The 12,394-nt window shown below is 33.3% G+C and overlaps 1 protein-coding gene across 1 annotated transcript; it reads left to right on the top strand.

Moving 5' to 3' along the window:
• Positions 1-1,585: 1,585 nt before the first annotated feature.
• Positions 1,586-5,837, top strand: LOC118739908 (putative odorant receptor 69a). The gene is made up of 5 exons (XM_036471408.1): positions 1,586-1,988; positions 2,077-2,506; positions 2,581-2,779; positions 5,509-5,664; positions 5,738-5,837. The coding sequence occupies exons 1-5, from the start codon at positions 1,586-1,588 to the stop codon at positions 5,789-5,791; spliced, it is 1,242 nt and encodes a 413-aa protein (XP_036327301.1). The 3' UTR covers positions 5,792-5,837.
• Positions 5,838-12,394: the final 6,557 nt, after the last annotated feature.

Genomic DNA, 12,394 nt, shown 5'->3' with positions numbered 1-12,394 from the left:
CCACAGGAAAATAAATCCAGTACTACAGCGCGTATACGTAATGTCATTTGGTAAAAACTGTGCGGGTTTACTATTGAAATAAATCCTTAAACTAATGCTTAGTTTCTCTTCACATGCTAGCCTAAAATAGGCTTTCCTTGTGCATAAAAATCTAATCTTCAGGTAATATAATACATTATAGCCTGCGAAAAATTTAGCGGAACAGGAAATTCGGTTACTGCTTTTCCACTCCAAAAGGACTTTCATTCACATTTCTGTACTCCGTAATGAATCTGATTTTGTAGGGAGAAACGAAAAGTACTTCAACCAGACAAAAAAAAAAAAAATATTGAGTAAACTGATGAGCAAGAATAACTGCTTTTTTATTAAAAAAAAACTAACCTTCTTATATTTTTGGCATTCATTAAAGCACACTTTTCAACCTGAATATTCCCGAACAAATTTCGAAAAGTTAAAAAAAATCTGAAAAGTCCTCAAAAAAAAAACGAAAAAGTTGCCGAAAGATCTAAAAAAGCCAATCAGGGAGAATTTCGAAAAGTTTAAAAAATACTATCAGTTTCCGACAGTTTCCAAAGATCCCCGATAAATCTCGAAAGATCAAAAAAAAAAAACACTAAGAAACCGAAAAAAATCCTTAAAACTCCCAAAAGATCTGAAAAAAATCCGGCAAGACTCCAAAAATAAAACCCGGAAAATCCCTTAAAGTCCCAAAAATTCTGAAAAGTCCCCGAAAATTCCAAAAATTGCAGAAAAATCCTAAAAAGCGAAACTCGACAAATATGGAAAGTACCAAAAATTGTTCTAATTGTTTCCGAAAATTTCCGAATAACCTTGAAAAATCCCGAAAGATCCCAAAACAAATCACTCAGAACCCTTAATGTTCCTAAAACAATCTGAACGGCTGTTAAACAAAAAATCATGAATGCTCTCGGAGAACCCGAAAAACCTCTAAGCATTTTATTTTACGCTCAAAGCAAAATCAAATATTTATATGTATGTACGTACAGCAAAAAATAATCGGTGTTTTTAACTCAAGATTATAAAGTTACTATATTGTAAATAACTACATACATACATGCATATATATGTATGTATGTCTCTAGCTGAATTTCTCAAGTTTTTCCATATGCGGCCTTTTCAATCTCGGCCACAAAGCCATTGAAGCTTTACAGTTGACCTGTTGTTAATTGGATTAGAGGCACTGTGTACAAAAAATTGAACCAGAAAAAATGTCGCTTACGTTTTTGGCCGTTAGGTCTCGATATGTAAGTAGGTAACAGCAGCAGCAGTCGAATGGAGAAATAACTTCTAACACACCATGCAACTTCATCTACGCATACTTTATGAATTCATTTGGCACACCTTTTCTTGAATGCTTGCGATACTTATTTGGCCCGCTAGAGGGTTAAAAGAAAATTACTCAATTACACTGCCAGTAAAATGATTGCTACAAGGTCATTTAAAAATAAAGTGCATATAAAAGTTAACATGCTGTTATCGTACTTTATTAAAAAGGCTTCTGATATCTTCACTTAAACAACAACCTTAGCCAGGAAAACTTTCAAAAGAGATTCTCTAAGTCGCAATGCCGCGCATTTATACGCTGCAGGACTTCCTGCACTATCCCCAACTCACTTTGAATCTAGCTTGGTCGGATCCCTTCGCATGGAGTGGTTCACGCAAGTACAGCTCCCGTGCCATTTGGCTGCGGCGCGCGCTCTTCATATTCGGTGCACTCAACTTGGTTTATCAAAATTTTGGTATGTTGATTTATCTTTTTATGCCACATGAGATTAGCACAGAGTCTGTGATTGGAAAAATAACTGAAACGGGTGGCATAATGGGCCTGACCATGGTTGGTGCTTGCAATATGTTCGTCATGTACTGGCATGGAGGACGCATTAGCGTGCTATTGGAGGAGTTACAACATCTTTTCCCAACAGCACGCGCACAATGGCGTGCAAATTGTGGCAGACGCTTGAGGGGCGGTATGTATGAATGCAGACGTGAGGTTGAATTTACGCTGCACGCTTGTGCTAATGTACATAATATACATATATGCTTGGTTTTGTTTAGTACGCATTCCGTATCGTGTTGAATATTTTGCTGTAAAATCGAATCGGCTTATGAAGCACACAACCACCGCTTACATATTTGCCTTCAGCTACTACAATTCATTGCCCATTGTAGAGTACTTGTATGAGTGGCTCAAACCCGAGGAGGAGCTGAAATTTCGCTATCAGTCGAATACCTGGTACCCTTGGCAGAATAGTCACAATAGCCATTCGTTTATCTCCTTTTTGGCCGCCTACATATGTCAGATGCAATCGTCACTCACCGGTGTCGCCTTCATCTTGTCTGCTAAATTTATGCTCTACTTCTTCACCACACAGCTGCAAATGCATTTCGATTATTTGGCGGACGCTTTGGAGGCTATCGATGCCGGTGCCGAGCATGCCAATGACGAGTTGAAATTCTTGATAAACTATCACAGCAAGTTGTTGAGGCGAGTTCGATTGTAGTAGTTATAAGGAGTTTTACGTAATTTAATTTTGTGCTCTTTCTTTTTTTGTCTCGCAGCTCTTCCAAGGAGATCAATGACATCTTCAACATCTCCTTTCTGGTTAACTTTTTCACTTCAGCGGTTGCAATGTGCCTAATGGGCTTTTCTATGGTGATGATTAGTTTGGCTCACGCCTTCAAGTACTCGGTCGGTTTGCTCTCTTTTATTGTATTCACTTTGTTTATTTGCTATACGGGCAGCGAGCTAACCGAATCGGTAAGTGATAGTATTTTTAGTTTTCAAGTTTTCCATTGTTTGCGAATTGTACTATGTATTTGCACTGAAAGAATTTGTTGAAGAAAAATATGTAAAGTTATATGCCACAAAACAAAGAACTTACACAAACAAAATTTTTATGCATGGCTGCTTTCTTACGTCTTCGACAATTTTTTCGAAATTTTTTTGATTTTTTGAAATATGGTTCCGATATTTTGAAATACTTTTTAAAAACCTTAAACAAAATTTTTTGAATATATGTAGTGTTCTTTAAATTCTTCGCATGGCTCTCTTACGTTTTCGATATATTTTTCGAATTTCTTTGATTAATTTATCGATATTTTATATACATCGACATATGTTTTCGATATTTTGAAATATTTTTTTCAGAAATGGTTCCTTTATTTTGTGCAGGTACGATATCCTTGCTAATGTTTTACACACATATTTATCGATATCGTTATTTTTATATGTATAGATGTGAAATACATATTTACATGAACATAGTTTTTGTTACGTTTCAAGACATATTTGTCGTTATTTTGTGACAACTTTTTTGTTCTGTCTTGAAAAATATCGTATACCAATTACATGGATTTTTTATATTTTACGATAAACTTATTGAAACTTTTCGTTGAAATTATAGACGGTTTTCCACAAGATAATAGTATTTATGTATGCGGTTATATCTTCCGATACACTTATTAATATTTCTCGATAAGGTTTTCCTTCTCTCTTGAAAAATATCGTAAATCAATACGATTTCTTTATTTGTTTACCATAGGTTTATTGAAGTCGATAAAATTATTGATATTTTTCGATAAGTATGTGTTTACTTTTTCTATATCAATGTCTCAGTCGATAGTTTTTTAAATTTTGTAGCCATGGTGGTCAGAGAAAACAATAATTTTTGCCCGAAAAAATTACAAAACAAAGCAAAAATTAATATCTAAATTCAGCGACTATTCTTGATCAAAGAGATAAAAAGCACGATTTTGCAACGATCTAACAATAAACATTTTGATATGTAGCGTATATTTTCGGTCCCTGATTTTTTCGATTATTAGGATTTTAGCTTGGTTGAGGTAAATTTGTTGATTTGGATTTTATTGATAAAAAATATCGTTATTCGAAGACTATATTTTTTCGACAATTTTTATCCATTTTAATCAGGGTAAAATCCTTCATCAATCTTCTGTTCCTATGACTGTGTTGTGTTTTTCAATATCTTTTGCAAAAAAATATCGTTTTATCGATTTTTGATGCGTCGATATATTTTTGGGTTATATCGATATATTTATCGTAAAATTATTCGATGTATATTGTATATATATCTACATATACATTTAAAGCTCTAAAGATGGACGCTCCCATCTCCTATAATTTTTGGTTTTTTCCATACAAAATGCTCACGCATACGCGGACTTTTCGATAAATGGACGCGGACAACCAAAAATGTCCGGTTATGAAAAAAAATCTCCCAAAGACGACCCAAAGCGGTCAATTTAGTTTAGTCCATATTCAGAGATATTTTATTTTCTAGAAAAAGTGTTGCCTTCTTCATCCTGTTTCTGTATATTGAAGAATAAATATTATTTAAATTTAGAAACCCGCATTTCAAATTTCTTAAATTTGAATTTGAATTTGATTTTTTACCAAATTCCCATTAGCGGGCATCTCTCATAGGCGGACAAAAAGTGGGTGATCATCGATGTCCGCTTATGGGATCTTTCACTGTATTTGTTTCAATAAAAGTATTGGCGATTTGTTCTATCGAAATTTGTATACCAAATATTGCTATATTTTTCATTAAAATTTTCGACAAACATATTCTTCGATATATTTGTATCGATATCTAAGTCATTTTTTAAGATAAGGTTTAAGGTTTAAGTTTTTCGTTGGCGGTTTCACAATTTTTAGTTCTCGGAAAAGGAAACTTAAAAATTTTAATTTTATTTTATTTTTTTTTAAATTAAAGTTCAATTTTTTTTGACTAATGCATTCTTATGGCAGTGTTAAGCGTCTAGTGATCAAAAGCAAAGAAATTTGAAAATATTTAGCAGTTATAATGCTCTCGAAAATTTTTGAATCTTAACAAGCGATTCTTTTTTAACGAAAAAATAAAAATTAATACTACTTATTATTAAAAAGGTAGCCGTTCGGCAACTGATAGTTATCGATTAATTACAAACGTATTGCTTATTTTACTTTCTATAACCGAAAAGACAGATTTGTGGTTTTTATTCCAAATATTAGTGCCACTTCGGTCCCTTTATGTTAACGATAATTTATAAAAGATGTATATGAAGAACAGATAAATTATAAGCCCTACTTGAGAAAACGGCTCTTATGTTCTGAACACATTGAAAACGACAAGCTACGGGCCACAGCTTCCAATATGTTATCTTCGTTATCTAAACGCTTTGTCGATGGCGACATGATTTTTTTGAACGCGGCAGCGACATCATGAATTTGTATGAGTTTGACATAAAAGAAGAGGAAGAACCTTATCTGCCGCTGGAAAAATGGAAATAGATCTAATCTGGCCACAACCGCAGTCGTCGCGCAGCCCTGTCGTCGCCAAAATAATTATCTACATAAGAATACGTGGAAAAATAATTTGACAGCTGTGGTCCATAGCTCGTCGTTGTCATTGTGTTCGGGCTATCACTGTTTTAATTTTTAATTCTAACAGACAAATATTCGACTACTTTCTTTTTTCTTTTCAGAGCAATAAAGTTCCAGCCGCCGCATTTTATAGCAATTGGTATGAAGGCGACTTGGCTTATCGGAAGATGATACTTTTCTTTATTATGCGCAGTCGCAAACCAGCTGTGCTGAGCGCTTACAAGTTTAAGACAGTTTCAATGCCTACTTTCACCACAGTGAGTTGTATAAGAATTTAAAAAAAATATATATATCCCAAATGACTGACTGCCTTTTTGTAATTATTTCAAGATACTGCGGGCATCATACAGCTTGTTTACATTTTTCCAGGCTATGGGCAAATGAGAGCACTTTTTGAGAAATTATTTAAATGGATTTCATATTTTGCAATAAGGTCATGTGAAAGGATATACATACATATATATGTATTTTAGTTGTAGCATTTAGAATCGAAATGTTTTGAATTTGAAACGTAAATAAATGTTAGAACAGTTTCGAGGTGTTATTGTAAATGCATTTTCGGGGAAATTTAACCTTAGAACTGAATATTCCCCTTTTTCAGACATCCGCTGGAACTTAGTGCCAAACAGCTTTGCGGAAAAGTGGGTAAGGGTTCCCGATTTTTGAGGGCTTTTGGCTTGAAGATTATCAAGACTTGCTCACAACTTTACCTAAGTAGTCAAGAAATGATGGCCAGTTTTCGAATTGCCAACAAATTTATGTTGAGTTCTTAAACTAAGAAAACTTTGTCCAGTTAATGAATGGCCAAACATATAGTATGTCTAGTTTTTATTTTCCAAAATTCATGTCCAGTTAATTAAGAACCATTTCAATATGTGCATCTTTTAAATCACCAAAAATTACAAAACTTATGTTCAGTTTTTATATCACAGAAATCTATGTTCAGTTATTAAATTACCAAAAATGTATGTCTAGTTTTTAGGTTGCACACAATTATGTTCAATTTTGAATAACTAAAAAATATTTAGTTCTCTAAAAGTTAGTTAAAGTGTATGTAAATTTTTTTCCTAATGCCAAAAAAGATGTCCAATTTTAAATTTATTTTCAGTTTTTAGATCACAGAAATTTATCTTCAGAGAGAAAATGGCCAGAATTTTATGTCCAGTTTTTATGTTGCCATAAAATTATATCCAGTTTTTCAATAACCAAAAGTTTATGCCCAGCTATTACAGGAACACAAATTTGTGTAAATTTGTTTAAACCAAAAAATTATGTTTCATTTTAAATGACTAAAAATGTATGCAAATTTATACAAATTGAGCGTATTTATGTTCATTTTACATATATTTGCTTTAAATTTATTATGCAGCCAATAATTTTGAACCATACTAAATTATTGATTTTATTATGCACTGTAGTGTGAAGGCCTACGTATTTACATACATCTATTACCATGTTAGGCAACTTTTAGATAATAAGCTCCTTTAAATATTCAAATTTCAAAACAAACTAATTTTTTTTTGTTCATTAGCCAATTTACTAAAGCTTATTATCATAGAATTATCGATAGTTTTATTAAATGCAGTCCTTAAATCATTTATCATCAATAAAGTAAAAATTTTCTGTTTGCAATTATGAATATTTATTACTAAGTATTTAATATTTGCACAATTTGAGTAATTAATTTGCCACAATGTCACACGTTTTATCTTTAACCTATTTGTTTATTTACGCAAATATGCATGATAATCATTTTGTATTTAATTATATTAATTTGTAGCAACAGAAGAAAAAATACATGTATGTAAAAAACACTGTGTAACCAAGAATAGTTTGCTCGTGGTTATATTGAAAGTGGCGTAGAATTTTCGGGGTGAAGTGCAAAGCCTTACCTTTTTTGGGCAGAGGCGAAGCTCCCAGGAGCTATTTCGGTGGCAAGGGATTTTAAAGCGGATCAAGCCCCTTTTTTACCTATGACTTTCTTGTAAGAATAAAGACAGTCTAGACTAGACTAGAACGCTATTATGTTATTGTTGCACAGTGAAATAAAGCATACTATTTGATCTGAAAACACCTAAAAACTAAATACGTTATTAATAAGCCGCGAAAAAAGCATTTTGCGAATACGACTGCCATCACTTCCATACACATAATTTTTTCCTTTTAAATGCTAACCGCAGGGGTTTTATTTTTTTTTTATAGAACCAACTAAGTCGAACTTCCATTGCACGCTGCTACTAAAATACATTAATTTCATAACCGCAAGCACTCATGCGAAAGCGCATAACTTTAAATCACCTGAAAGTTTCTTGATTTTTAAAGAGGTCCCTTAAGCGCTGCTTAGCTTTGTTGTATAGCCGAGTGTCGCATTGTTTTGTGAAAACACCAAATCGTTTTGTTTTTCACTCCTCAATCTCTTAGCAATTTCACCTTCCATTATGGACATTAACTTCCGTTGCAAGTCACTTTTGACTGACGGCTGGTCACAGCGATGATTATCACCGTTAAAACTTTCGACATAAATGAACTAGCAAAGTTTCCACAGAACATTTCGATTGCTTTCGCGCTTACATATAAACTCACTCTCGCTTCATGCAGTTTTGTGTTTTTGCCTTCTTCACACCTGAAAATCTCGAAATGTTCAAAATTCAAGTAAAATTTCGTGAATTTCTTGAAATGTTTTTTTATTTTGAATTAAGTTTCCTTTGAGGGGTTTTAAATTTTCCTCACTCTACCAACATCAACAACACACTGTCATTTGCAACAGCCGTTATTTGTTGTGTTTGTCATGCGTACGTGACGCAAACGTAGCGGAAAGCGATGTGCTGTGATGGGTCATAGTGTTTTGAAATTTGTTTTCGTTGCTGTCACGTTTGCTGGCGTCAAAACAGTAAGGTAAGTGGACAAAAAGAGATGAAAGTGCAAAGAACAAATGCTCAAAAGATGCCGGAACTTGCGCTATTGAATATGAAATTAGGTGACTCTACAGGAGCGGCGGGAAATCTCAACAAAGTCTGAAAGTCAAATCTGGATTAAAGCTAAGAGGGATTTCGACTTAAATGTCGATTAATTCCGTTGCGAAATTACAAAGTAACGGACGCCAAGGTACAGAGCTAAGTTACTTGATATCGGTAACAACTTTTGACATCTGAACGAACAACGTAAGTCTATCATTGAAAGAGAAACAAAATATTCATATTCATATTTGTATTAATATTCGTATTCATACTTATATTCATATTCATATTTATTTTAAAATTCATATTTATATGCGTATTCACATTCACGTTCATATTCATATTCATATTCATATTCATATTCATATTCATATTCATATTTATTTTAAAATTCATATTTATATGCGTATTCACATTCACGTTCATATTCATATTCATATTCATATTCATATTCATATTCATCTTCATATTCTTATACATAAACATATTCATATTCTGGAACGAATTTCCATCATCCCTTGTCAAGTTTGGTCTGGAGACAGAACGAAAAATTAACACTGAAGATGTCACAATGCCGAAACCGGTTTGTCTCCAGACTAAATTTGACAAGGGATGACGGAAGTTCGTTTCAAAATACATCATACACCTACCCTGTCGGAAACAACAATAACCAAAAGGGAAATATCCATATTCTATATCCAGAAAAGCTGTTAATTTTCTAATTTTTGAAGAAGAAGTTTTCCAAACATTTGTTTAATTTCTTATCTTTTTATTCTCAAAACTTAAAATTTATGTTTGAGTGCACCGTTGAGTGTCAGCACGAAAAGTCATGAAGAGTCTTAAAATTCCTCCATGCAATGTGACAACATTATAATGGCACCTTCGGTATGGCAATGGTGGTGAAATAGGATTTCGATTAAAAGAGTATGAGCTAACAAGCCTAGTTACCAATAGCTAATAATTAATATTTTCTATATTTTTAATCAGTTAAATTTTATCTAATATGCTGGTATTATATTTCATAAATTTTTGCAAATATTTTTGGCAACATTATTGCAGGTAATTAGTATTAAATAACTGTGATTTAATAATTTCCGAAAAAGTCCTAGCGAAAAAAAGTGTGGAAAAATATGTAAATATGTATATATGAATTTGTATAAAATATTTAATAATTAATAACCAAATTTAATAGTTGTAATTAATATCTACTGAAATTTATGCAACAGGGAATTATTACGAGTTAACGCATGAAAAAAAGTGTGAAAATAATAGCAGAAAATATTTTTTTTTTTATAATTTCAATTTTCAATCGATAGCTATCGAGTTATGCAATAATTATAACATAATAGCTTAATTGTAATATGAGTAATGCCTTGGGTGGGGTTTGGCAGAACTATTGTAGACTTTTGCTGAAGCTGCTGGCACTGTATGATGACATGACGGCGCTGCTTAGGAAAACAGTCTCAGATTTACGAGCTTGCAACAATCTCTTTCGATCATTTTGCCATCAATTAAGTACTGCTAGATATATATATATTTTTTTTAATGTAATATTCCTGCTTTACGCAGATTTTTGTACACTTTCCTGGCTGTCTCTGGTATTATGGCTCGTAAAATTCTCCCATTCTCCACTCACCGCTTAGATTTAACAACTTTTAAATTGCTCGGCGCAATTGCTTTATTGCCTGATATTGCCATCTAAAATTTATCGCGACACTTTCATTTGCTTGCTGCTGTTCTATTTGACTTGTAGCTGCTTTTTTCTAGCTTATTTTCCTTACGACTTTTTATGATACTTTTCCGTTGCATGCAGCCGCTGTAATAAAACAAAGAACGATTGCCTTTTTACAACTCCTTTACTTAATTTACCTGCGCGCTAAAGTAGGCAATCGCAGTAGCCCATCTCATTGTTTGTCAATTAATTATGTTGTCACCTTCACGCTGACTGCGTTTGGCGTAATGTTAATGAATAAAAGTGGAGGAAGTTGGCAAATCAAAGCAGGCGTATTAACGAGCGTGAAGGAGGAAGCGCGTAACCAAATGTTGGGTGGCGCATGTAATACAGCCACATAGAAAGGGCTGGAAAAAGGGTTAAAAATAAATATCTCCTTTAGTGTTGAAAGGGACACTGTAAACTGCTCCATTTATTACATTTATCTTTGTTTTTTTTTTACTTTTCTTCTGTCACCTTAACTCGCCCTTTTTCTTTTTTTCTTTATTTCTCGCCAAGGTATTTAATTGTAATTATATAAGATTTGTAAGTACATTCAGTAAACCATTTTTCTCAGAAGCGTCCAGCATTAAACGTAAATCCCTTAAATGTTGTTTCACTTCCTGTAAATCGCCTATTGTCCGCACTGCCTTTCTTTACCAATACGCGGTCATCAGTGCAATGCTCTCACTCTTGCTGTTGTTTCCGTTGTTAGCTTTGTTGTTGTTTACAGTTTTACATTGACATTATTTTGTGGTTCAGTGACATTTGCGCTCATTCATCAAGTTGATAGCGGGGATTTAGCCAACCTTTTGTTTGATACCTGTTTTTTTTTTTTGTATACATTTTTTGTTCTCTTTTGGTAAGGGCATATTATTATCGAGCTTAGCAGGGCTGTAGAGAGATGAGAATGCACTTTTAGAAATTGACTTAATGGCATTTGTAGGGTTGACCCTTGCAAGAGCGATGGGGATTGAATATGTCAAATTTAAGAGGAGTACATAATTGAATGAGTGAGAAGCATATACATCTTCTTAAGTTATTTATTAAAAAATTGAAATTTGTTGATATAGGTTTGGGTGTAGTGAGCCAAATTGAAGGCGTTACTTTTCCCTTCTCACGAATAAAGGTGTTAGTTGAGCGCGTTTTAAGGGGCACAGGAAGAAATGATTACCTTCACATGCAATGTATGTTAGGGTGGTCCAAAATACGTCAAGTCGGAATTTCAATGCTGAAAGTTTTAAAACTCGGACAATAACCACGCCCACATTCCATATAACGGTAATTTAGAGAAATACAAAGTGTGGCACCGCCCACTTATGACCAGGTATGTATATCTATGTAGTCCTTCAATCAATTTGTACCAAACATGGTACGATTATTTCGCTTACCATATAAAAACAAAATGTTAAAAATTATTGTAATCGGACTAAAATTACGCCCACTCTTCATATAACGGTAAATTTCAGAAATGCTTGAAACTTCGATATTTCGAAATTAAAGGACGATAATTTACTCCAAATTGATACGACCTCCAATCCCTTGAAAATAAGTAACATTATTATTGAATTTGAAAATGAAATGTTTGAAATGGGGATAAATCCACCCCGCTTACCATGTAGCGGTCGCTTTCAGAAAGTTGAAAAAAAAAACTATATTTAATACTTGCGCCGGGTATCTAATGCTCGGCTCCGTCTGAACTTAGACTTTCTTACTTGTTCATTTCGAAATCAAAAACTATTAAAAGTCGGTCAAAGCGCTCAAAGTGTTCCATGTATTTTATATGAAAAAAAACACAAATTTTCGTAGAAATGGTATAGAATTCTTGAAAATCAATATTTTCGATCGGAAGACTCTGGTTCTCTTCAGGAGACTTTCAATAATAATATGCATTTGTTTGTGTAAATTTTTTTTAATACTAACGATTTTTTATTGGTCCCCTCATTGCATTTTTTGGGGTTTTTGGCTAAGCTATAAATCATAGTTGCAATGAACAAATGGTTAAATAAATAACTGGGTATTATTACTGGGAATCTCTTGCAGAAAAACAGAGTTTTCCTCGATCGAAAAATATTAAATTTTAAGAATTCCATACCAGTTATACGAATGGACAACTTTGAGCGAACCCTAAAAATTTTTTGGTTGCAAAAAAAAAAATAGGCGCTCTAGTTTTTGCGGTATAGAACAATCCTAGGGGATGAGAGCGTAAAAATTCCGACTTTCCTTTTTCATATGAATTTTTGGACCATCCTAGTGTATAAGGGTTGAGTATGGGTTCGTAGAAGTTTTACTGGCTTCGCATGGACGACTGTGATTGTG

This window comes from Rhagoletis pomonella, unplaced genomic scaffold (assembly GCF_013731165.1).
Source record: "Rhagoletis pomonella isolate Grant_MI unplaced genomic scaffold, Rhpom_1.0 Rhpom_scaffold_00005, whole genome shotgun sequence".
Classification (NCBI taxonomy): Eukaryota; Metazoa; Arthropoda; class Insecta; order Diptera; family Tephritidae; genus Rhagoletis; species Rhagoletis pomonella.
This window is presented reverse-complemented; position numbering and strand designations above follow the sequence as displayed.

Coding starts and splice junctions, on each gene's coding strand:
- LOC118739908 (XM_036471408.1), top strand. CDS start 1,586: ATGCCGCGCATTTATACGCTGCAGGACTTCCTGCACTATCCCCAACTC. Junction 2,780..5,508: donor GCAGCGAGCTAACCGAATCG/GTAAGTGATAGT, acceptor TTTTCTTTTCAG/AGCAATAAAGTTCCAGCCGC. Junction 5,665..5,737: donor CAATGCCTACTTTCACCACA/GTGAGTTGTATA, acceptor AATTATTTCAAG/ATACTGCGGGCATCATACAG.